The 27,554-nt window shown below is 44.2% G+C and overlaps 1 protein-coding gene across 1 annotated transcript in view; it reads left to right on the top strand.

Moving 5' to 3' along the window:
* Nucleotides 1–27,554, top strand: part of LOC121582486 (BMP/retinoic acid-inducible neural-specific protein 1-like) — a 196,862-nt gene that overhangs the window by 78,082 nt on the left and 91,226 nt on the right. The window contains exon 3 of the mRNA XM_041898305.2: nt 21,438–21,628. Within this exon, the coding sequence (XP_041754239.1) occupies nt 21,438–21,628 (191 nt within the window). The remainder of the gene's footprint in view (nt 1–21,437; nt 21,629–27,554) is intronic.

Genomic DNA, 27,554 nt, shown 5'->3' with positions numbered 1-27,554 from the left:
TTTTTTTGGTCATTAGCAATGCTTAAAAAACTTTCCCAGTTTCCATATCTGTCAGAATATATCTTAAATGCAAGATCGCTTGCTGCTGATGCCTTTTCAGCTTTTATCAGTTTGTGCTCTTCTTGACCAATGATGTCACTTGAAACACTTTAGTACAGTTGAGTGTAATAAAACTCACAATGTTCTCCTCATTAACGTTTTCTCTATCTCCTCTAATCTGCAGTATATAATGTAGGCCTAAATTAGTTTACATGCAAGACTATACCTCTCTCTCAGACGTGTTCATCAGCAGTAGTTATTCTATTACATTGTTAATTAGATCTAAACAAGCAGCCAGGTCAGTCACCCGCGGATCTGATTCCAGCATCATGTCCTGCGTAAGCTGCTAGATTAAAGTGAATTAAGAGATTGTCGTGATTAGATCCATTTTAGGGCCCATAGCACAACAACCTCAATGTGCTGACGAAGCTATTAGCCTAGCCATGAAATTCAATCTATTTAAATATTACCACAGCAGTGTATACTGTATTTGTCAGGCCATCCGGGATAGTGATGATTTGTTATTTCCATTTCCATTTTAGTCATTTAGCAGACGCTCTTATCCAGAGCGACTTACAGCTAGTGCATTCATCTTAAAATAGCTAGGTGGGACAACCACATATCACAGTCATAGTAAGTACATTTTCTCTCAATAAAGTAGCTATCAGCAAAGTCAGAGCTAGTGGGGGGGTCAAGTGCAAGTGTTAGTTCACAAAAGTATTATTTATAGGGGGGAGGGTGAGGAGGTGGTGCGAGGGGGGGTGCTGTGGGATTATTTAAGATACTCTTTGAAGAGGTACAGTGGGGAGAACAAGTATTTGATACACTGCCGATTTTGCAGGTTTTCCTACTTACAAAGCATGTAGAGGTCTGTAATTTTTAAAATCCAGAAAATCACATTGTATGATTTTTAAGTAATTAATTTGCATTTTATTGCATGACATAAGTATTTCATACATCAGAAAAGAAGAACTTAATATTTGGTACAGAAACCTTTGTTTGCAATTACAGAGATCATACGTTTCCTGTAGGTCTTGACCAGGTTTGCACACACTGCAGCAGAAATTTTGGCCCACTCCTCCATACAGACCTTCTCCAGATCCTTCAGGTTTTGGGGCTGTCGCTGGGCAATACGGACTTTCAGCTCCCTCCAAAGATTTTCTATTGGGTTCAGGTCTGGAGACTGGCTAGGCCTCTCCAGGAACTTGAGATGCTTCTTACGGAGCCACTCCTTAGTTGCCCTGGCTGTGTGTTTCGGGTCATTGTCATGCTCTTACTGAGGGAAGGAGGTTGTTGGCCAAGATCTCGCGATACATGGCCCCATCCATCCTCCCCTCAATACGGTGCAGTCGTCCTGTCCCCTTTGCAGAAAAGTATCCCCAAAGAATTATGTTTCCACCTCCATGCTTCACGGTTGGGATGGTGTTCTTGGGGTTGTACTCATCCTTCTTCTTCCTCCAAACACGTCGAGTGGAGTTTAGAACAAAAAGCTCTATTTTTGTCTCATCAGACCACATGACCTTCTCCCATTCCTCCTCTGGATCATCCAGATGGTCATTGGCAAACTTCAGACGGGCCTGGAGCAGGGGGACCTTGCGTGCGCTGCAGGATTTTAATCCATGACGGCGTAGTGTGTTACTAATGGTTTTCTTTGAGACTGTGGTCCCAGCTCTCTTCAGGTCATTGACCAGGTCCTGTCGTGTAGTTCTGGGCTGATCCCTCACCTTCCTCATGATCATTGATGCCCCACGAGGTGAGATCTTGCATGGAGCCCCAGACCAAGGGTGATTGACGGTCATCTTGAACTTCTTCCATTTTCTAATAATTGCGCCAACAGTTGTTGCCTTCTCACCAAGCTGCTTGCCTATTGTCCTGTAGCCCATCCCAGCCTTGTGCAGGTCTAGAATTTTATCCCTGATGTCCTTACACAGCTCTCTGGTCTTGGCCATTGTGGAGAGGTTGGAGTCTGTTTGATTGAGTGTGTGGACAGGTGTCTTTTATACAGGTAACGAGTTCAAACAGGTGCAGTTAATACAGGTAATGAGTGAAGAACAGGAGGGCTTCTTAAAGAAAAACTAACAGGTCTGTGAGAGCCGGAATTCTTACTGGTTGGTAGGTGATCAAATACTTATGTCATGCAATAAAATGCAAATTAATTACTTAAAAATCATACAATGTGATTTTCTGGATTTTCCGTCTCTCACAGTTGAAGTGTACCTATGATAAAACTTACAGACCTTTACATGCTTTGTAAGTAGGAAAACCTGCAAAATCGGCAGTGTATCAAATACTTGTTCTCCCCACTGTAGGTTTTCAGATGTTTTCGGAAGATGGGCAGGGACTCTGCTGTCCTAGCTTCAGGGAGAAGCTGGTTCCACCATTGGGGTGCCAGGACAAAGAAGAGCATGGAGGGCCAAGAGACCAGAGGTGGCAAAATGAAGTGCTCGTATTGGGGTGTAGGGTTTGAGCATAGCCTGAAAGTAGGAAGGGGCAGTTCCTCTTGCTGCTCTGTAGGCAAGTACTGGAAGCCAGTGGAGCGTGTGGAGGAGCGGGGTGACATGAGATAACTTGGGAAGGTTAAACACCAGGCAGGCTGCAGCATTCTGGATAAGTTGCAGGGGCTTGATGGCACAAGCGGGTAGCCCAGCCAACAGCGAGTTGCAGTAGGCCAGATGGCAGATGCCAAGCATCTGGATTAGGACTTGAGCCATTTCCTGTGTGAGGTAGCGTCATACTCATTTACATTACATTTACATTTACGTCATTTAGCAGACGCTCTTATCCAGAGCGACTTACAAATTGGTGCATTCACCTTATAGCCAGTGGGATAACCACTTTACAATTTATTAATTTTTTTGGGGGGGTGGGGTGGGGTAAGAGGGGGGTTAGAAGGATTACTTTTTCCTATCCCAGGTGTTCCTTAAAGAGGTGGGGTTTCAAATGTCTCCGGAAGGTGGTGAGTGACTCTGCTGTCCTGGCGTCGTGAGGGAGCTTGTTCCACCATTGGGGTGCCAGAGCAGCGAACAGTTTTGACTGGGCTGAGCGGGAACTGTGCTTCAGCAGATGTTGTAGAGCATGAACCTGCAGGAGCGAGTCACTGTTTTTATGTTTGCAGAGAACGACAGGTTGTTCTCCAGGGTCACTCCAAGGTTCTTTGCACTTTGGGAGGGGGACACTGTTGAGTTGTCAACTGTGATGGAGAGATCTTGGAGCGGGCAGGCCTTCCCCGGGAGGACGGGCAGCTCCATCTTGTCGAGGTTGAGCTTGAGGTGGTGGACCGACATCCAAGCTGAGATATCTGCCAGGCACACTGCATGTAGCAATAATACAGGAAAATAATATTTATTCTCAGAATACCTTCACTTTTTTCAACGTAGCATGAATTCGGCCCAGGCTTAGCCCCCTCTCTAATTCTCCCTATCTCGTCATGATGATATTTTGACCGCTATTACCACAGGTTAGAGGAGAAATTTACCACAGTTTAGAGGAGAAATCCACTTTTTGTGGATTTAAGCTATTAAAGGCCCATTGCATTTTATATATATTTCCACACTGTGAAATTGTGAAAATTATGATAATGCCCTTTTAATGTAAGAGCTGTTTGAAAAGACAGACTGAAATTACAGCCTGTTTTCGTGGGAGGAAGTTTTGGCCTGCCTGGTGACATCACCAAGCGGTAAATTAGATAATAGACCAATAAGAAAGAGAGTTGCAAACCTCTCTGTCAATAACATCTACTTTTCAGTTTTCCTCTTCCCACCCATCACCACTCCCAGACAGTCATAGCAAAATCCTTGCTTGAGAAATTGTTCTTTGCTAAGAAGCTTTTTTTTAAAACATCATTTTCATTGAAAACAATCACAGTAAGGTACTTAATTGTTACCCAGAAATGTGATGATATTGAGATAACATCGTCTGCATTGGAACTTTAAGTGAAATTGATTTGTGCCAGAGAGATCATACTACGCTGGCAGGAGAAAGTAAACATTCCCCAAAACTAAAACAAATTTTTTTCAGATGGAACGTTTTCAACTCTCTCTCTCTACCGCAATTGCTATTTCAACCTCTAAATGCCCGGCTATGAAAAGCCAAGTGACATTTACTCCTGATGTACTGACCTGTTGTAACCTCTACAACCACTGTGATTATTGTTTGACCCTGTTCGAACATCTTGGAGAAAAATCTGGCCTTAATGGCCATGTACTGTTATAATCTCCACTCGGCACAGCCAGAAGGGGACTGGCCACCCCTCAGAGCCTGGTTCCTCTCTAGGTTTTTTCCTAGGTTTCTGCCTTTCTAGGGAGTTTTTCCTAGCCACCGTGCTTCTATTTCTGCATTGCTTGCTGTTTGGGGTTTTAGGCTGGGTTTTTGTATAGCACATTGTGACATATGCTGATGTAAAAAGGGCTTTATAAATACATTTGATTGATTGAATGGAACTAGACCTTTTTACCTCTGCTACTCTCTCTCTTTTCTCTCTCTTTTCTCTCTCATTCTTTCTCTTCTTTATGCTCTATAACCCTTGCCCCCTCCTCTCTCTCTCTCTCTCTCTCTCTCTCTCTCTCTCTCTCTCTCTCTCTCTCTCTCTCTCTCTCTCTCTCTCTCTCTCTCTCTCTTTCTCTCTCTATCTATCTCTCTCCCCCCTTTATTCTCTCTATAACCCTTGCCCCCTACTCCCGCTATCTCTCTGTTGCTAGTGCAAGTGTGGTGAGTGCCAGGCTGGTGCAACTGTTCAGTACAGATGGACTCTGCAAGCATCAGCCACTTTGCATGATGTCACATCTTGGAGAGGGTTTGCAGTGATCTGGAGAAGGGTGGTGTCTGGTGTGTTGTGGAGGCAAAACATTTACACTGTCAATAATCCAGGATATGTGCTTAAATGACCCTATGATGAATTGGTCTAGCTTATGTTCATACACAGTGCATTCAGAAAGACCCCTTGACTTTTTCCAAATTTTGTTACGTTACAGCCATATTCTAAAATTGATAAAATTAATTGTTTTACTCATCAATCTACAAACAATACCCCATAATGACAACACCAAAACATGTTTTTTGACATTTTGCCAAAAAACAGAAATGCTTTATTTACATAAGTATTCAGACCCTTTGCTAGGAGACTCGAAATTGAGCTCAGGTGCATCCTGTTTCCATTGATCAACCTTGAGATGTTTCTACAACTTGATTGGAGTCCACCTGTGGTAAACTTAATTGATTGGACATGATTTGGAAAGAGACACACCTGTCTATATAAGGTCCCACAGTTGACAATGCATGTCAGAGCAAAATCCAAGCCATGAAGTCAAAGGAATTGTCCGTAGAGCTCCGAGACAGGATAGTGTCGAGGCACAGATCTGGGGAAGGGTACCAAAAAATGTCTGCAGCATTGAAGGTCCCCAAGAGCATTGTGGCCTCCATCATTATTGAATGGAAGAAGTTTGGAACCACCAAGACTCTTCCTAAAGCTGGCTTCCAGGCCAAACTGAGCAATCGGGGAGAAGGGCCTTGGTCAGGGAGGTGACCAAGAACCCGATGGTCACAGACCTACAGAGTTCCTCTGTGGAGATGGGAGAACCTTCCAGAAGGACAACCATCTCTGCAGCATTCCACCAATCAGGCCTTTATGGTAGAGTGGCCAGAATGAAGCCACTCCTCAGTAAAAAGGCCATGACAACCTGCTTGTAGTTTGCCAAAAGGCACCTAAAGACTCTCAGATCATGAGAAACAAGATTTTGTGGTCTGATGAAACCAAGATTGAACTCTTTGGCATGAATGCCAAGCGTCACATCTGGAGGAAACCTGACACCATCCCTACGTTGGAGCATGGTGGTGGCAGCATCATGCTGTGGGGATGTTTTTCAGTGGCAGGGACTGGGAGACTAGTCAGGATCGAGGGAAAGATGAACGGAGCAAAGTACAGAGAGATCCTTGATGAAAACCTGCTCCAGAGTGCTCAGGACCTCACACTGGGGCGAAGGTTTACCTTCTAACATGACAACAACCCTAAGCACACAGGCAAACAACACAGGAGTGGCTTCGGGACAAGTCTCTGAATGTCCTTGAGTTGCACAGCCAGAGCCCGGACTTGAACCCGATCAAACATCTCTGGAGACCTGAAAATAGCTGTGCAGCGATACGCCCCATCCAACCTGACAGAACTTGAGAGGATCTGCAGAAGAATGGGAGAAACTCCCCAAATACAGGTGAGCCAAGCTTGTAGCATCATATTCAAGAAGACTCGATGCTGTAATCACTGCCAAAAGTGCTTCAACAAAGTACTGAGTAAAGGGTCTGAATACTTATGTAAATGTGATATTTCAGTGATTTTTTTTATTTATAAATGAGCAAACAGTTCAAAACACCTGTTTTTACTTCGTCATTATGGGGTATTGTGTGTAGATTGATGAGGGGGAAACAAACAATGTAATCAATTTTAGAATAAGGCTGTAATGTAACAAAATGTGGAAAAAGTCAAGGGGTCTGAATACTTTCGGAATGAACTGTATACATTTTTATCAGCACATACATAAATGGAAAAGAATGGGCATAGGAATATTAAAGGCCCAGTGGAGTCAAAAACGTAATGTTCCTTTGTTTTATATATATTTCCATACTGACATTGGAATAAAACTGTGAAAATTATGATAATGCCCTTTTAGTGTAAGAGCTGTTTGAAATGAAATTTCTGCCAGTTTTGGTGGGATGACGTTTTGGCCTGCCTGGTGACATCACCAGGCGGTAAATTAGTTAACCCTGGTGCTTTTCTGAAAACAAATTACGTTCATTGTGGTATGGGTCAGATTGACCCGCACTGTTCAATTTTGATTACATTGGAAGCTGACAGTCTACCTTGACTTCGTTGTGGTGACAGTGACCATTCTATATTACCATGTTGAGACGTCCATGTCCTCTCTTCTCTGGATGATGGTTGTTGCATGCTCTCTCTCTCATCTGGTGGAGGGGATGGTATGGCAGAATTTGTGATAAGGCTTCATTGACTGAAAATCTTTTGGAGCTCATTTTTGAGTGTCTGTGTCAGAGATCTGCTGCTCTCGCCATGAGAAGGAGAAGGTTGGGAAAGCTCCTACCCAAAAATAATTATAAAAATGCAACCAGAACCAGTCAAAACAAAATACATCAAAGACACTTGTTTATTTTGGACCTGTGCAAATATCTATACACATGAAAGCCTCCGGGTCAAAATGACCCACAACATCATGTTTGTATACAAAATCTACACAGACATTCAACAACACATCAGTGTGTCCACATTTTGCAGTTAGGTTCATGACCCTAAATGAGGAAAAGTCCTTTAATTTCATGGAGAAAAAGAGAGGTTAACTAGTATTTTAGACAACTCAAAAGTGGAAATGGGTCAAATTGACCTGCAACATAATAGACCAATAAGAAAGAGAGTTCCAAAACTGCTCTGCCAATAACAGCTAGTTTTCAGTTTTCCCCTGCCCGCTCAGACCACTCCCAGACAGTCCTTGCCAAATTCTTGCCTGAGAAATAGCTCTTTACTAGTAAGCTATTTTTGTTTCTTTTTGACAATTTTAATTGAAATCAATCACAATAAGGTACTTAATTGTTGTTTGATATTGAGATTAAAACGGCTGCATTGGACTTCAGATATGTGTGTTTAATGCCTATATATGTTACATCATTATTTACAGTGAAAAAGTATTTGCCCCCTTTCTAACTTTCTTTACTTTTGCATATTTTTTATTCTGAATGTTATCAGATCTTCAACCAAAACCTAATATTAGATAAACAGAACCTCAGTTTACAAATAACAAAAAAATTGATCCTTCTTTTATTTATTTAATTAACAAAGTTATGCAACACCCAATTCCCCTGTGTGAAAAGGTAATTGCCCCCTTACGCAATAACTGGTTGTGCCACCTTTAGCTGCAACGACTGCTACCAAATGCTTCATGTAGTTGTTGATCAGTCTCTCTCGTCACTGTGGAGGAATTTTGGCCCATTCTTCCATGCAGAACTGCTTTAACTCAGCAAGATGTGTGGGTTTTCAAGCATGAACTGCTCATTTCAAGTCCTGCCACAATATCTCAATTGGGATTAGGTCTGGACATTGACTAGGCCATTCCAAAACTTCTAATTTGTTGCTTTTTAACTATTTTATGTAGACTTGTGTGTTTTGGATCATTGTCTTGCTGCATGACCCAGCTGAGCTTCAGCTTCAGCTCACAGATGGATGGCCTTACATTCTCCAGTAGAATTATCTGATACAGAGCAGAATTCCTGGTTGCTTCTATTAAGGCAAGTCATCCAGGTCCTGAGGCAGCAAAGCATCCCCAAACCATCACTCCAGAGAACGCATTTCCACTGCTCCAGAGTCCAATAGCGGCGAGCTTTACACCACTCCAGCCAAGGCTTGGCATTGTGCATAGTGATCTTAGGCTTGTGTGTGGCTGTTCGGCCATGGAAACCCATATCATTAAGCTCCTGACGAACAGTTCTTGTGCTGAAGTTGCTTCCAGAGGCAGTTTGGAACTCGGTAGTGAGTGTTGCAACCGAGGACAGACAATTAATACGCTCTACACTCTTCAGCACTCGGCGGTCCCGTTTTGTGAGCTTGTGTGACCTACTTCTTCGTGGCTGAGCCGTTGTTGCTCCTAGATGTTTCCACTTCACAATAACAGCACTTACAGTTGACCGGGACAGCTCTAGCAGGGCAGAAATTTGACGAACTGACTTGTTGGAAAGGTGGCATCTTATGACAGTGCCACGTTGAAAGTCACTGAGCTCTTCAATAAGGCCATTCTACTGCCAATGTTTGTCTATGGAGATTGCATGGCTGTGTGCTTGATTTTATACACCTGTCAGCAACAGGTGTGGCTGAAATAGCCGAATCCACTAATTTGAAGGGGTGTCCATATACAGTACTTTTGTATATATAGTTTATCTCTCACAGCCTCTTTCATCATTCCCTGTAATGGATGTATGGGAACATCAACAGTGAAACCATCAGATTCATCACCACCACGCAAACCTATTTTTATGAATGCCCAGTGCTTGACTTGGGCAGGAGCTCACCGGAGCTGAGTACCGGGACCTCAAATGTTCTACTGCTTGAGCTCCTGTTCCTCTTATATAATATTATCTCAAAAGTATTGAGGAGCTCCTGCACCTAAATATAAACACATATAAACTCTGTGCTGTCTGAGCTCCATTATTGTCTGTGGCAGGGCTGAATCACACAGTACAGTCGTGGTCAAAAGTTTTTATGAGGGAAATTTGAATATACTCCAGAATGTTATGAAGAGTGATCAGATGAATTGCAATTAATTGCAAAGTCCCACTTTGCCATGAAAATGAACTTAATCCCCAAAAAACATTTCCACCGCATTTCAGCCCTGCCACAAAAGGACCAGCTGACATCATGTCAGTGATTCTCTCATTAACACAGGTGAGAGTGTTGTTGAGGACAAGGCTGGAGATCACTCTGTCATGCTGATTTAGTTAGAATAACAGACTGGAAGCTTTAAAAGGAGGGTGGTGCTTGAAATCATTGTTCTTACTCTGTTAACCATGGTTACCTGCAAGGAAACACGTGCCGTCATCATTGCTTTGCACAAAAAGGGCTTCACAGGCAAGGATATTGCTGCTAGTAAGATTGCACCTAAATCAACCATTTATCGGATCATCAAGAACTTCAAGGAGAGAGGTTCAATTGTTGTGAAGAAGGCTTCAGGGCGCCCAAGAAAGTCCAGTAAGCGCCAGGACCGTCTCCTAAAGTTGATTCAGCTGCGGGATCGGGGCACCACCCGTGCAGAGGTTGCTCAGGAATGGCAGCAGGCAGGTGTGAGTGCATCTGCACGCACAGTGAGGCGAATACTTTTGGAGGATGGCCTGGTGTCAAGAAGGGCAGCGAGGAAGCCACTTCTCTCCAGGAAAAACATCAGGGACAGACTGATATTCTGCAAAAGGTACAGGGATTGGACTGCTGAGGACTGGGGTAAAATCATTTTCTCTTATGAATCCCCTTTCCGATTGTTTGGGGCATCCGGAAAAAAGCTTGTCCGGAGAAGACAAGGTGAGCGCTACCATCAGTCCTGTGTCATGCCAACAGTAAAGCATCCTGAGACCATTCATGTGTGGGGTTGCTTCTCAGCCAAGGGAGTGGGCTCACTCACAATTTTGCCTAAGAACACAGCCATGAATAAAGAATGGTACCAACACATCCCCCGAGAGCAACTTCTCCCAACCATCCAAGAACAAAACATAGACATTTTGGGTCCATGGCCAGGAAACTCCCCAGACCTTAATCCCATTGAGAACTTGTGGTCAATCCTCAAGAGGTGGGTGGACAAACAAATACCCACCAATTTTGACATACTCCAAGCATTGATTATTCAAGAATGGGCTGCCATCAGTCAGGATGTGGCCCAGAAGTTAATTGACAGCATGCCAGGGCGGATTGCAGAGGTCTTGAAAAAGAAGGATCAACACTGCAAATATTGATTCTTTGCATAAACTTAATGTAATTGTCAATAAAAGTCTGACACTTATGGAATGCTTGTAATTATACTTCAGTATACCATAGTAACATCTGACAAAAATATCTAAAAACACTGAAACAGCAAACTTTGTGAAGACCAATACTTGTGTCATTCTCAAAACTTTTGACCACGACTTTACATTCAAATAGCCCTGGATTTAATTAAACAATTTCTGGCCTCAATGTTCCCTGCTTTACAGATACAGCCCACACCGGTACTGAATAGAAAGCAGCAAAGCAGCACCAGTGAAAACCAAAATAAACCCCCCATCGATTTCCACATGGCCCTGTGTAGGAAGAAAGCCATTAAGATGTATTCTTTAAAAAAATATATCCATTAAGATTCATCCCCCCCACCACACTGGTGGTCCCCACTATAGAACAATGGGAGAGTAGCTCAGATGTGAACTACTCACCAAGGGACTTAAACACTTCAGGCTAAAGCTTAACAACCTAGATCTCAGCATGTGGAGGTAATTTGTTTCAATTAGGTATTCATCCACTTGTGTTAGTATGTATAAGTCTGCTATCTGCTGTGTCATAGAACAATAATACCTGAGTCATGATTGGTTCACTGTGGTATGAATAGGATTTTGTATGGATATTAATCTAATTTAAATAGGATTTCCTCCAAAAGATGTGGGTTGGTTGAACAGACACAGGATAATGAGAGTGTTCTAATTTAAACCACACAACACCTTGGAGGGGGATGTGGGATATAGAATGGACACTTAGGGAAAAGCCTGGCACGTACACTAAAGACAAAGAAGATATGGCACATTCTCAAGTCACTTAGCATTGTCAGTTTGATTTAAGAGAGAGCCAAGCTTGCGAGGAATAGAAGAAATAAGTCAATACATTGTGGAAATGCATATATTTTTTTAAATAAAAGTTCACAGGTGCAGTGAAATGCTTGTGTTTCTAGCTCCAACAATAAAGTAATACTAGCAATAAAAATCATAAATAAACAGAGCAATAGTAAGAAATTAAGAAATATCAGAACGAGCTATGTCAGAGACCGGAATATAAATATATACAGTATATACGTATAATGTATATACAGTATATGAATGGAAAAGGTGTGTACAGCAGTAGTTATACAGGATGAGCCATGACTAGAATACAATATATATATACAAAGTGGGTAGAACAGTATGTAAACATTATAAAAGTGACCAGTGTTCAATGACATGTCATTTACCACGACATTCTTTGGGGAATTATGATAACTGGATCACAATCTATCCCAAGCAGCATGTAGCATGCCAGCTTTCTCTACAGAGACATCCACATAAGCAAGCCTCATCTGAACATCAAAGCTGAATAAGGACACATATTGGTTTTCATTGCCTTATGAAAATGACATTTGTAGCTGTCTCTGTCAGAGACATATAGCTGTCAGAAAACAGTGGGGTTCAGGGCCCATTCATCCGCAATGGATTCCCCATTTCTAATGGGGAATTGAATCTGGTTGTGGGATTGCATTCAAAACAGCTGCCTGGTGCCTTTATCGCTCTATAGAAAGTGATTAGATGCATGTAGGATGACAGCTGCAGGTTTGTTAGATGGTGAGTTTCTCCTGATCCCATAGAAAAAGGTTAAAGCTGTCTGTCAGATCTGTGGTAGCTGTTAAGATTGTACATCCCGGTAACATAAATGTCTCCCATGTCATCAAGAGCTATATCTGCTTACTTGAATAGAAAATACTGTATATCTTACTGTTTTCATAGAGCGTTATATGGGTTATTGAAGGATGTAGAGTTATTATTCAAATTAGCTTATCAAAGCCTGATTGTCTCTCAATCCTGGGGGCGTCGACTTTGACGGAGGAGATAGTGCCTTGATTGGCTGCATTTGTCTCTGAGTATTCTTCTCTTTCCCTCCCATTTACACATTTTCATATTCATTCATCTCCTGCAGTGCTCGCTGCTTAATAAGAGGCAGATTGAGTGTGATAGCTCAATGTGCAAGAGATTATGCTTAATTATGGACCGTGCACTGTGGACGTTCCTTTTCTTCAGGCCTTTAAGTTGTTCACGTCTGAAATAGAAGCAGAGATGACCAAAGCCACCAGGACACTCATTAGTGGTAGCATTCCCTGTTGAGATATGTCCCCATTCACCACGCATAGAAACCAGGGGTGGCCTGTTGCTTTGATTGCTCTAATGTCTTGTCTCAGCTCTGGGAAGACGAGTAAACAGATATAAAAACACAGAGAGGATGCTAGAAATGGTTGGGCAGGAATTAAATGAAATGTTCCCTCCAAACAAGTTTGCAGGGGAATTAGTGGAAGATGGATAGCTCTTCCTCAATGTTCCTCCTGGCATCAAACACAATAAGTTGAAATGCCTTTCGAAAGTCTTCCCCAGGTGGAAAACAGATGAATCATCTTGCATTTACATTTTGGAGAAAGGAGAATAAGATACAGGCATATTATTTTTGTTGTGGTTATATATTTGATAAAAGATAACAGGATACTGTAATGTTTTTCTAATGTAGTGTTATTTCTCATAAGCACAGGCCAGAGGAATGCGAAATGGGTAAATACTTCAAAAGATCAGTTGCCAGCAGTGGAAAATATTCAGTTTGGAGGGTATTAGAAATTTTCTCCCTGCTAGCTATAAAACAAAACCTCTTTCTTAGTTGAAGTATAAAAACAACAACAAGAGAGTAAGACGAGGCATTGGCAGAGGTTTGTGAATTAAGATATCTGCAAATTGTGTCGTGATGCATTAGTAATAGAGCAAGACCGTTTTTTTGGGTCCGATACCGATTTATTGTGGGACAAAACTTACAGTTGTCAATATACAGTATCTGCCGATATACTGTTTTACATTGGGGAAATTATAAAGTGACATTTTTCCACACTGACTTCTCATAAATGACCATCCTAAAGAGCAATTCTCCATGAAATATGCTTCAAATGTTGATTTCTTACTTTGTGACAAAAATGACACATCATGTGAATGGCCACAAGTGTTCAGAAAAGCATAAGATTCCCTTTTTTCATCCTATTTATTGAATATTGGTTATCGGTAGAATTCTCGTCTGAAACCGATATATCGGTAAATGGCCAATATCGGCTGAATATTGGTAACAATATTGGTGAAACGATATATCGGCTCTTATTAGTAAGCCATTAAAGTGTTATCTGAATTGATTTAGACTATTAGAGGACATTATTTTCACTGCATGTATGTCATAGACCTCAGCATGCATGTCCCCGCAACGGCCCATTTTTTTCCTCAAAGCCCCCACACCGGCCCATTTTATTCCTCCAGGCCGCCACACCGGCCCATTGTATTCCTTGAGTTCCCCATTATTAGCCAGATTATGAACATTTTGCACAACAACAAAAAAACTAGCCCGCTAGGCTAAAAATGGACCAGCCCATCTGGCATTTGCCCAAAATCGCAGATGGCCAGTCCGCCCCTGCACACACAATCTGTCCTCTAATGCCTGACTGAAGTGATAATCACACTTTCTTCCACTTGTCTTAGATTGCAGTGGCACTGGTATAATCTCCTCACAAGGTTATTTGAGGGGTCATTAAACTAGGCTTTGAGTTAAAGAATAAAGCAGTGAACCATATCACAGTTTCCATCTGCTGGCCTGCTTAATCTGGGCATATGGACCCAAATATATATATGGCCACCACTTACTGTATGTTTCTGTGCTAATCGTCCCAAGCCATGAAGAGGGATGTACTTAAAATGAATCGATGAGAGAGAGAGAGAGAGAGAGAGAGAGAGAGAGAGAGAGAGAGAGAGAGAGAGAGAGAGAGAGAGAGAGAGAGAGAGAGAGAGAGAGAGAGAGAGAGAGAGAGAGAGAGAGAGAGAGAGAGAGAGAGAGAGAGAGAGAGAGAGAGAGAGAGAGAGAGAGAGAGAGAGAGAGAGAGAGAGATTTTGGTCAATCTGATAATCTCTCAGTTTTCTTGGCATGGTTATTATCGCATTTGGTTCATGTCTGTTGACTTATCATTCCATTTAGATGTGTGTGTGTCCAACACACACACAGAGCAACTGCTCTCTGAAGAGCAGCCAGGCTGAATCAGCATACACCAACACACACCACCGAGCATTGTGCTCTAGAAAATTGCTTATCTTTTTGACATTGAAGAATTGTGATGTTTTTATTTTCTTCTCAAGAAAGTGTATTGGATATCTGATATGAACAAATGGTGGATGAATTATGGGAATACAAAGAAGGAAAAGATGAAACTGGCATATTATTTTGTGCTCATGCATGGCTTGTAACTGATCGATGCAGTCCACCATCCCCCTTTAGCTGATGAAATAACATAACCAACTAATCGGATAGAGGTAATTATACTTTTAGTAACATATGCTTTTCAGAACAGTTATTTTGAGAGGCTGTTCAGAGTTGCGATAAAAACATCTTACTCATTGCCTTTGTATTTACACCACCTGCTGTCCTTGTCTTCATGTGAATATACTTTATTAACCCTTAGTCACCATTTTATTACCTGTTATTTTAACAGAGACGTTGACAGAGACCATTCATTTACATGTCCCATTTATTAGGCCATATCATCACACTATCAAGACTGCTGGCCAATCTCTCTATTGCCTGTAAAAGTAGGCGTATATACTGATTAATGCATGGGACTTTGGACACAATCCAAGTACTGGAGTGCAGAAAAAAGGGAGTCTGATGGTAATAGCATGCTGAACACGGCCAATGAAAGGTGTTACTGCCGAGCAATGCACGGGGAAATTGAACCCAGTTCATCGACTCTGAGAATTGGAACTAAGTAATAGGTCAATTTGAAGGGCCCAAGGAGCTACTCACAGTTTAATCATGGTGAGGAACAGTTGAGGGTTGGTGAGTCTAGGAGAGGAAAATAGGCCTTGGTGGTGTACCTGCGACTAAGTATGCTTTCGGTGCTGTTATAGTACAGCAGAATTACTGTTCGCATATGTGCAATCAGCATGTGCAATGGAATTAGAATTTTCTGTCAGACAACATTGTATTGACACATTATTACTAGAACATATTGCCTAGATAACATCATGAGTCATTTCATATCCTGCTTTACATTTACAGCACAACCCATATTGTGTGTGCCTTTGCACACATGCCAACTATTTCAGCAGATCAGGTAATGAATGATAAACTAGGTAATTGAGTCAGACTTGATTTGTTTGGGCTTTTCTTACTAATGAGTAGTGCTATTTTACCTGGGCCCTGTGTTAACCTGCATTTAGCCTGCATCTGTTTTATTGTGTCAAGAGATAATAGAGGATAGAGTCCAAAGCTAAACCACAGGGTCCTTTCACTACAATGGACTCTATGAACACATTGAAGTCCTCATTGACATGGATCCAATGGACAGGGTTGCAGCAAATGAGAAAACTGAATAGGGCTGCTGCCTTTTTCTCGAACATGAGCCAAACACAGTGGAGAGATAAGCACAAATTGGACCAGATTGTAGCTTTCTTCATTTCTCCCTTCCTCTTTGTCTTTTTCTCTCTCTTTATCTCCATCTCTCCCTCACTCACTCGTGCTGAGACAATTACACACTGATACACAGACACACAGACGCACAGACACATACACACAAGTACACTTTCATATACAGAAGCTCACATATAGACATATACAATTACACATCCATACACATAATGCACGCACACACACAGACACACCCACACAAGTGTGCTACCTACCTTATGAGTGATTTCACGTGGAGACCTAATATGCCTCATTATCTTCCCTACTTTACCTTAATATTTGTTGATGCAAAACGAGCCACAATGCAATTTGCATACATTTGTTCCCATCCCCTTGAAAAGCTGTAATAAGAAAGTGCTTTTCAGAAGGCTGAGAGAGAGAGAGAGATTCACTTGTCACAGAGACACCGCACCTTCATCAAGGGCTGTGTATGTGTGTGTGTGTGTGTGTGTGTGCATGTGTTTCAAATCAAATCAAATCAAATTGTGTTTGTCACATGCTTCGTAAACAACAGGTGTAGACTAACATTTAAATGCTTACATACGGGCCCTTCCCTACAATGCAGAGAGAAAATAGAGAAATAATAGAAAAGTAATAACACATAATAATAAATACACAATGAGTAACGATAACTTGGCTCTATGCATGGGGTTCCAGTGCCGAGTCGATGTGCAGGAGTAAGAGGTAATTGAGGTAGATTGGCGTGGCGATTAAGAAAGTGACTAGGCAACAGGATAGATAATAAACGGTAGCAGCAGAGTATGTGATGAGTCAAAAAATGTTTGTGGTCAGCTTGTCCTTCTGTGCGAGAAATAAATATTCCAAACATACTCAGGGACAGTTGTGGGATGCGATTGATCCCATATTAATATAACCACTCGCATCAAAAAAACTTTTAAAAGCAATTAGGCTGATGCAACAGATCAGAACGTTTAGCTTAAAATGTTGATAAACTATTAGGCTATTTCTTCACATTATAAGTGCAGCAATGCGCACATGGCAGTAGGCTATAAGTGCGAATGTTCCAAAATGCAATGGACACTGTTCTCAAAAGTGACAGCAAATGTGATTATGCATGTAATGTTTTATTATAGAGGTGCATTTTTATGGTGAAAATTATCTTCCCCAAACTCACGCAGCGCCTATGTATGCCAGTTAATCTCTACACTGGTTGTAAAGCGGATTAATGTACTTAATTTTAAGAAGTTATTTGGTCACTTTAGTTGTGATACAAACCTTGTCAAAACATATAGGCCTATTGGCTAGGCTACATGAGGTGTGCGACTATGATTTGAAAAAGTCGCATACACTGTACTGCACACGCTGGGCATCATTAACAAGTGATAATACATCATTAAATTAGTTTTGATTTAGAATGGACCATTACCATGCACCTGTCTCGGGAAAAGGGCAGGAGAAAAAAATACATGTCAACTATACACTTAAATAGTGAATGGACAAGGATTTTCCCGTGGTTGATTTTCATGGTATCCAGGTAGGCTATACTCCTGTTGTAAAGCGAAGCAATGTGCTTAATATTAGGAAAGTTGAAAAATACATATAGTAGGCCTAGCCTATAGAAAGCTGATGGGGTCCTCCTATTTTTAATAGAGGCCATCAAACTATGTTTTCTCACGCAATGGCACAGCCTATAAAGATGTTGCGCAACATGAGCTCATGGGCTCTCATTAAGCGCTTGATTTGATTTCCCAATATATTTGCATTGATGTCAGAGTGATTAGAGGGACAATAGAATGCTGAGTACCAGGCAGTTAGCATGTTTGGTAGGCTACCAATGCCCATCAGCATCATCAGAGCTTGGAGAAGCCTAGTTACCATGCCTAAACGTTCACATGGAATTTGATTGCAGTTATGACTCATGACCGCCGGTGTGGTGGTAATATGGTCCCCATAACAGCCCTAGTCCCAGGGTCCTTAGCTTAGTTATAAGCTTGGAGGGCACTATGATGTTGAACGGTGAGCTGTAGTCAATGTACAGCATTCTCACATAGGTGTTCCTCTTGTCCAGGTGGGAGATGGAAATGTGGAGTGCAATAGATATTGCGTCTTCTGTGGATTTGTTTGGGTGGAGCACAAATTGGAGTGGGTCCAGGGTGTCTTGGATTATGGTGTTAATGTGAGCCATGACCAGCCTTTCAAAGCATTTCATGGCTACAGATGTGAATTCTACGGGGTGATAGTAATTTAGACAGGTTACCTTGGTGTTCTTGGGCACAGGGACTATGGTGTTCTGCTGGAAACAGGTAGGTATTACAGACTGGGTCAGGGAGAGGTTGAAAATGTCAGTAAAGACACTTGCCAGCTGGTCAGCGCATGCTCTGAGTAGATGTTCTGGTAATCTGTCTGGCCCTGCGGTGTTGTGAATGTTAACCTGTTTAAAGGTGCGTGATCACACAGTTGTCCGAAAGAGCTGGTGCTCTCATGCATGGTTCAGTGTTGCTTGCCTCGAAGTGAGCATAAAAGGCATTTAGCTTGTCTGGTAGGCTTTCGTCACTGGGCAGCTCACGGCTGGGTTTCCCTTTGTAATCTGTGATAGTTTGCAAGCCCTGCCACATCCGACAAGTGTAGTAGGATTCAATCTTAGCTGGCGTAGTAGGGTTCAATCTTAGTTCTGTATTGATGCTTTGCCTGTTTGATGGCTCGCCGGAGGTTGTAGCAGGATTTCTTATAGGTGTCCGGATTAGTGTCCCCCTTCCTTGAAAGCGGCAGCTCTAGCCTTTAGCTCAGTGCCTGTAAACCATGGCTTCTGGTTGGGATATGTACGTGCGGTCACTGTGGGGACGACCTCGTCGATGCACTTATTAATGAAGCTGGTTCATGATATGGTAAACTCCTCAATGCCATCGGATGAGTCTCGGAACATATTCCAGTCTCTGCTATCAACACAGTCCTGTAACTTAGCATCTGCTTTATTGGACCACTTCCGTATTGAGCGCGTCACTGGTACTTCCTGTTTGAGTTTTTGCTTGTAAGCAGGAATTAGCAGGATAGAGTTATGGTTCGATTTGCCAAATGGAGTGCGAGGGAGAGCTTTATATGCGTTTCTGTGTGTGGAGTAAAGGTTATCTAGGGTTTTTTCTTCTCTAGTTCCACAGATGACATGCTAGTAGAAATTAGGTAAGACGGATTTCAGTTTACCTGTATTAAAATCACCGTCCTCTGGATGAGCATTTTCTTGTTTGTTATGGCCCTATACTGCTTGTTGAGTGCAGTCTTCGTGCCATCATCGGTTTGTTGTGGTAAATAGACAGCTACGAAAAATATAGATGAAAATTTGGTAAATAGTATGGTCTACAGCTGATCATGAGATATTCTAACTCAGGTGAGCAGAACCTCTATACTTCCTTAATATTAGAGAATGCGCACCAACTGTTGTTAATAAAAAGACACACCTCCCCCCTTGAGTTTACCCGAGGCTGTCGTTCGATCCTGCCAAAGCATAGTAAAATCAGCTAGATGTACAGTATGTTATCTATGTCCTTGTTCAGCCATGACTCCGAGAAACAGGATATTACAGTTCTTCAGGTCCCGTTGATAGGATAGTCTCGAACGGAGCTCGTCCAGTTTGTTCTGCAGTGATTGTACGTTCGCCAATAGAACGGAGGGTAGATGCAGATTATTTATTCACTGATGTAATTTCGTCAGGGTACGTCAGACTCTCTTACGCCGTCTCTTCATTTTCCAAGTCTCTGGGATTAGTGCCTGGTCCGGGGTGAGCAGTATGTCCTGTGCCGCCGACTCGTTGAAGTAGAAATCTTCATCCAAATCGAGGTTAGTGATCGCTGTTCTGATGTCCAGAAGCTCTTTTCGGTCATAGGAAACAATAGTGGAAACATTATGTACCAACAAAAAAAAAGTTATGCGCAAAAGAACACGCAAAATAGCCAAATTGGTCAGGAGCCTGTAAAACGGCAGCTAGTTTTGTGTGTGTGCATTCGTGCAGGTGTCTGCGTGTTTGCATGAGTATGATAGGGTAGATGGGACAAAAATCCCTGCTTCACAATTGAATTAACGGGCAGTGGTATCTCTCAAACTAGTGCAATCTCTTATAAAATCCTCTTAAATTGCCGAAGGACCCAACCTGTTGAATGAGATTTACAAACCTGTCTGACTACCAAGGTGTCAAAAATGTAAGTGGATACTATACATAGCCTACGTCTTCAAGCTGCCAAGTGACATTTTTATTATAACACTGTCCTTCTTCCTCCCATTCAAAGTGTAACAATTATTTGGCGGGCCTGTGTTGCTAAACATGCAAACTGCAAGCTGGCTCATGGAAATTAAAAGGACAACTGGTCTGCCAGGGGGATTATTTCAGACAATGAATACATTTTACATTTTAGTAATTTAGCAGATGCTCTTATCCAGAGCGACTTACAGTTAGTGAGTGCATACATTTTTCATACTGGCCCCCCGTGGGAATACTAATCAAAGAATTATAGCTGGGGGGATATTTATATTTGAGACACCCCTAATCCTACTGCGTCAAACACATATGGCAAAGGCTGATTATGTCATAGCTATGCCGTTGTTAAATGTAATAGCAGGGAAATAATTCTGAATAACACCTGGATTACTGTGCAATGCAATATATGTAAAATGCTATGCTTTTCTTGTTTGTGGAATCACATAACTCTTTCAATTGTTTCCCCAGCCATTCCCTGGGGTAATGATGGACCAGCATTCCCATTGCAGTTATTAGACCATACAATTTACACAATAGGGACATAATTGATTTGTTTTATAATTGGATGTCTATAGTAGACATTTTAGTGTAATCTGTGAGAATATTGGTCTATGATTGTGATTCAATTAGAGATCAGGCGATTGCCAGGTTGCAGGACCCAGATCTGGCCCGTGGCAAAGGGGTTTGGTTTAATGCTGATCATTTACACAATCAGGACCTACAGAGAATCAGAGATAGCCCACAGCCATGCTTGGCATTTGCCTTGATTAGATAACATGGTGACTCAATGGCATGAGATGATGTTCACTGGCAGTTCTCTGCTTGGAGCAGAGCTAAATCAGCTAATTCAGTGCAATTACAGAGTGCCATGTGCTTCTAATATTTTATTATCTTACTTAGTGATGGCAATACCTCTTCCCTTTCAATAAGAATTTGATCACAATTGACTTACACTCGTGTTAACATTGCCGCTAGCTATTGTGAACAGTAACTGACATTTTAGACATTAGATGAGTATGGCATTGATGACATTATGTCAACAGGGAAGATGCTTGCTATAGCAGGTGCCAATTATTACATCTACTTATCTTGCCCCCAGTGCGGTTTGTTGCTGTTGCATAAATGGTTGTCATAATACCATTGATGAATATCTAAAGGCATAAGCATTTACCTATGCTGTTTTCCTTGTAGGGAGTTTGCGCGTTGGAAGGTGAGGAACACAGCCATCGAGAGGAGGGACCTGATCCGGAACCCCGTGCCGCTTATGCCAGACTTCCAGCGCAGTGTCCGGTTGCTAGGGCGACGACCCTCCACTCAGCAGTTCATTGACACCATCATCAAGAAATATGGAACCCACATCCTCATATCCGCCACCTTGGGAGGTGAGAAAGTATATATCTACTTCTACTTTACTAAGACATCCTTGGTGAGCCACAACAGTGGCTTGTGGGCTCCCGGGCTGCCAGGTGATGACTCCAAATTGCTTCCGCATGACCTTATTTAGGCAAAGTTCTGTTAATGTCCATGCCACTTTTCTGATGGCTTATTAATGGGGAATTGATGGGGAAATAATGGGTAATACATGTACATGTAGATGAGATATCAATGAGTAAATTGGTGATTTTGACTGTCAAATGAGCTTATGTCTGGCTTGCCATAATATAATGGCAAACCCCCTCTAAAAGCTGCACTTCCTCTCATGGTTCTGTCCTGTTAAGATAACATTTGACTTAGTTTAATCTGATTAAACATTGGTATATCAACCTGTCACTGAGGAGCTCATCCTATAGAAACCTAGCTTTTCTGTATAAATCTAGGACTTCACTTGAATGTCAAACAGTCTGTTTAATAATTCAGTTAAGGCAAGGGTGGGGGATTTCATAGGGAGAGGTTTAGAGTTGCAATATAAAGTATAAGCCTGCAAGGTGATTCACACTAACACACTAATTATGGAATTCTGAAATGTGATATTGAAGCGAAATATGATGCTATGGTAAAGTATTAATATGTTCAAAATAAATCCATTCCCAAGCAGGATGATTCACTGCTGCCACAAATGCAGAGGTGATTAAAGGTTGATGATAGATGAGGGGAATATTGACACACAGAACTGATTGCAATATTGCAGGCTATCGTTATTTTTCTCTGTTTGCTGTTTTCTTTCTCTCTCTTACTCTTTCTTCTCACTCTTACTCTTTCTTTATTTTTCTCTCTGTCACATACTCTCTCTTTTATCACCAGATCATATTTAACCTTGAAGGCATTTCAGAGCGTTATGGCCTAGAAGTCACTCATCTCAATCTATGGGTTGCACATTAAAGAACACCATTATGTGAGTCGATAAACCCAGAAACCAGGACTTTACTGAAAGCTGGCCTGCAGGCCCACAGCTATTACATCTAAAGTGATAAAGGAGTACAGAAAAGACGATGTGCTCTTCGCCAGATTCACTTTATAAGCTAAAAGGAGCGTGTATGTGTGTGTGTGTTTGTGTCCGTGCGTGTATGCGGATGTATCATGTGTATGTGTGTTTGCACATCTGTCTTTTACTCTGCATATGTTTTGATTCATACAGCTGAAGTCGGAAGTTTACATACACTTAGGTTGGAGTCATTAAAACTTGTTTTTCAACCACTCCACAAATGTCTTGTTAACAAACTATAGTTTTGGCAAGTCGGTTAGGACATCTACTTTGTGCATGACACAAGTAATTTTTCCAACAATTGTTTACAGACAGATTATTTCACTTATAATTGTCACGGATTCTGCCGAGACTGCTCCTCCCCCTGGTTCGGGCAGGCTTCGGCGTTCGCCGTCCCCGGAGTACTAGCTGCCACCGCTCTATGTTTCGTAGTGTGATTGCTTTTGTCTGTCTTTTAAACCTGTGTCCATTTGTGTGTTGATTACTGGTCTTATAAGTTCCTTGTTTTTCATTAGTCTGATTGTGTGTTGTTATTTTCAGCCTGTCGTGCAGAGCTGCGTGTCTGCACTCTGTCTTTGTTTGGGATTATTGTTTACGCGTGTTTGCGTAATTGCCTCGCCTCCGTCTGTTTTCGAGGTCGTGTTTTGTTTGTTGCTCTTTGGACTATTAAAGTCTTTTGGACGTATCCTCTGTGTCCTGCGCCTGACTCCTCCACCACATCCACATCGGAACTACTGACAGAACAACACACCTAAACTATGGAGTCAGCAGGAACAGCGGCGGCACCCGAATCCCTGGAAGACCGGATCAGCTACCAAGACACCATGATCCGGCAACTTGGGGCCGCCATGGACGAGGTGTCCAACACTCTGCGCCGGTTGGTGACTCGAGAGGTGCCCACGCACTCTTACACCATCCCATCACCAACGGCCAGTCCTCCTCTCTCAGCACCGGAACCCAGTGGCATTCGGCTCTCGCTCCCGAGGGCATATGACGGTTCTGCAGCCGGGTGTCAGGGATTCCTCCTGCAGGTAGAACTCTACCTGGCCACCATACACCCGGCGCCCTCGGGATACGAGAGCGTCTCCGCCCTCATCTTCTGTCTATCCGGCAAGGCGTTGGAGTGGGCCAACGCCGAATGGAGGGGAATAGACGCCGCTACCATCACCTACGCGGAGTTCTCCCGCCGCTTCAGGGCTGTCTTCGATCATCCACCTGAGGGGAAAGCGGCGGGAGAGCGTCTGTTCCACCTCCGACAGGGGAAGAGGAGCGCACAGGAGTTCGCACTGGAGTTCCGGACGCTAGCGGCGGATGCGGGGTGGAATGAGAGGGCCTTCATCGACCACTACCGGTGTAGCCTACGAGAGGACGTTCGTCGTGAGCTGGCCTGCAGGGACACCAACCTGTCGTTCGACCAGTTGGTGGACATTTCCATCCGTCTAGACACCCTGCTGGCTACCCGCGGACATCCCGAGTGGGGGTCGTCCATTCCACCCTCCAGCACCTCCGAGCCGATTCCCATGGAGCTCGGGGGTGCTGGCGCTAGAGAGAGGAGGAGAGAGAACCCGAGGGTGGGCCATCCCCTGCACCAACTGTGGTCGTGGAGGACACACCGCGGCCAGGTGCTGGGGAGGGTCTCCTGGGAGAGGGGACAACAGGTCACGCACTGGGGAGTCATTTCAGGAGAGTAGGCGCCCCACTTACCCAGAGCTTTCTGTTGGTCACATGAGTATTCCTGTGAGATTTCCACAGGTGGCACCTCATTCCCAGCATAAGACGCTAGTAGATTCAGGCGCAGCTGGGAACTTTATTGATCGGGCATTTTGTTGTAGGTTAGGAATTCCCCTTCGGCCGGTAGAAGCTCCATTTCCTGTCCACGCCTTAGACAGCCGGCCGTTGGGGTCGGGCCTGATCAGGGAGGTCACAGCACCACTGACGATGATGACGCAGGGGGGTCATGAGGAGAGCATTCAGTTTTATCTGATTGACTCTCCTGCGTACCCCGTGGTGTTGGGGCTTCCCTGGTTAAGCACCCATGATCCTACCATTGCGTGGCAACAGAGGGCTCTTATGGAGTGGTCTGCCCAGTGTGTAGGGAGATGTCTAGGTGTTTCGGTAGGGGCGACCTCGGTAGAGAGTCCGAACCAAGTGCCCGCACTGCGCATTCCCCCTGAGTATGAGGACTTAGCACTTGTGTTCAGCAAATCGAGGGCAACACGGCTACCTCCTCATAGACAGGGGGACTGTGCGATAAATCTCCAAACAGGAGCGGCTCTTCCACGGAGTCGTGTGTATCCCCTGTCTCAAGAGGAGACAGCGGCTATGGAGACTTATATAGCCGAGTCCTTGGCACAGGGATACATACGGTCCTCCACTTCCCCGGTTTCCTCGAGTTTCTTCTTTGTGAAGAAGAAGGACGGGGGATTGCGCCCTTGTATTGATTACCGTAGTCTCAATCAGATCACAGTTAAGTACAGTTACCCACTTCCACTGATTGCGACTATGACGGAATCGTTACGCGGAGCGCAGTTCTTCACAAAGTTGGATCTCAGGAGCGCGTACAATCTGGTGCGCATTAGGGAGGGGGATGAATGGAAAACAGCATTTAGCACCACCTCGGGTCATTACTAGTATCTCGTCATGCCATACGGGTTAATGAATGCTCCTTCAGTCTTCCAATCCTTTGTTGACGATATTTTCCGGGACATGCATGGGCAGGGTGTAGTAGTGTACATCGACGACATCCTAGTGTACTCTTCTACACGAGCCGAGCATGTAGCCCTGGTGCGCCGAGTGTTGAGAAGACTGTTGGAGCATGACTTGTATGTCAAGGCAGAGAAATGCCTGTTCTTCCAGGAGTCCGTCTCCTTTTTGGGTTATCGGTTGTCCGCGTCTGGTGTGGAGATAGAGGTAGACCGTGTATCGGCCGTGCGTAATTGGCAAACTCCAACCACTGTAAAAGAGGTGCAGCAGTTCTTGGGTTTTGCTAATTACTACCGGAGGTTTATTAGGGGTTTTGGACAAGTTGCAGCTCCCATTACGTCCCTGCTAAAGGGGGGTCCGGTTCGTTTGCAGTGGTCGGCTGAGGCGGACAGGGCATTTGTCAAACTGAAGAACCTGTTCACCTCGGCCCCGGTGCTGGCGCATCCGGATCCCTCTTTACCATTCCAAGTAGAGGTAGACGTGTCCGAGACCGGTATTGGGGCAGTCCTGTCACAACGGTCCGGCACGCCACCTAAACTCCGCCCCTGTGCGTTCTACTCCAAGAAGCTCAGCTCGGCGGAACGCAACTATGACGTTGGGGACAGGGAGCTGTTAGCCGTAGTCCAGGCCCTAAAGGTGTGGAGGCATTGGCTTGAGGGGGCTCAACACCCTTTCCTCATTCTGACAGATCACCGTAACCTGGAGTACATCCGGGCAGCTAGGAGATTGAACCCTCGTCAGGCTAGGTGGAACATGTTCCTAACCCGGTTTGTTTTTAAGATCACATACATCCCAGGGTCCCAGAATGGTAAGGCAGACGCCCTGTCCCGGCGGTATGACACAGAGGAGAGGTCCAACGAGCCTACTTCCATACTGCCGGAGTCTTGTTTGGTGGCTCCGGTGGTATGGGAGGTCGATGCGAAATCGAGCGGGCACTGCGTACCGACCCTACTCCCCCGAGTGTCCTGTGGGGCGGACGTACGTTCCGCTCGAGGTTCGGGATCGTCTTATTTATTGGGCTCATACATCACCCTCCTCTGGACATCCAGGTATTGGCCGGACCGTGCACTGTCTTAGCATGAAATACTGGTGGCCAACGTTAGCTAAGGATGTGAGGGTTTATGTCTCCTCCTGCTCGGTGTGTGCCCAGTGTAAGGCGCCTAGACATTTGCCAGGGGTAAGTTACATCCCCTGCCCGTTCCACAACGACCATGGTCCCACCTATCGGTGGACTTTGTAACCGACCTACCCCCCTCCCAGGGGAATACCACCATTTTGGTCGTTGTGGATCGGTTTTCCAAGGCCTGTCGTCTCCTTCCAATGCCGGGTCTCCCTACTGCCCTACAAACCGCTGAGGCCCTATTTACCCATGTGTTCCGGCACTATGGGGTCCCCGAGGATATTGTGTCTGACCGAGGTCCCCAGTTCACCTCCAGAGTTTGGGGGCGTTCATGGAACGATTGGGGGTCTCGGTAAGCCTTACCTCGGGGTACCACCCAGAGAGCAATGGGCAGGTGGAACGTGTCAACCAGGATGTGGGTAGGTTTTTGAGGTCCTATTGCTGGGACCGGCCGGAGGAGTGGTCTAGGTTCATCCCCTGGGCAGAGATGGCCCAGAACTCTCTCCGCCACTCCTCCACCAATTTAACACCTTTCCAGTGTGTTTTAGGTTATCAGCCGGTCCTGGCACAATGGCACGAGAGCCAGATCAAGGCCCCTGCGGTGGACGAGTGGATTCGGCGCTCGGAGGAGACGTGGGACGCTGCCCATGTCCATCTGCAGCGTGCCATCCGTAAACAAAAGGCGAGCGCCGATCGCCACCGCAGTGAGGGACCGGTGTACGCACCGGGAGATCGAGTCTGGCTCTCGACTCGAAACCTGCCCCTCCGCCTGCCCTGCCGGAAGCTGGGTCGGCGGTTTGTGGGGCCCTTCAAAGTCCTGAGAAGATTGAACGAGGTGTGTTACAGGTTACAACTGCCTATAGAGTACAAAAATATTAACCCCTCGTTCCATGTGTCTCTTCTCAGGCCGGTGGTAGCTGGCCCACTCCAAGAAGATGAGATAGGAGAGACCCCTCTGCCCCCTTTGGACATCGAGGGGCCCCGGCGTACAGGGTCCGGACCATCTTGGACTCGAGGCGCCGGATGAGTGGTCTCCAGTATCTCGTGGAGTGGGAGGGGTGCG

The sequence above is a fragment of the Coregonus clupeaformis genome, chromosome 15 (assembly GCF_020615455.1).
Source record: "Coregonus clupeaformis isolate EN_2021a chromosome 15, ASM2061545v1, whole genome shotgun sequence".
In the NCBI taxonomy this organism is placed as follows: Eukaryota; Metazoa; Chordata; class Actinopteri; order Salmoniformes; family Salmonidae; genus Coregonus; species Coregonus clupeaformis.
The sequence above is the reverse complement of the archived record's forward strand: the minus strand, read 5'-3'. Positions and strand labels throughout refer to the sequence as shown.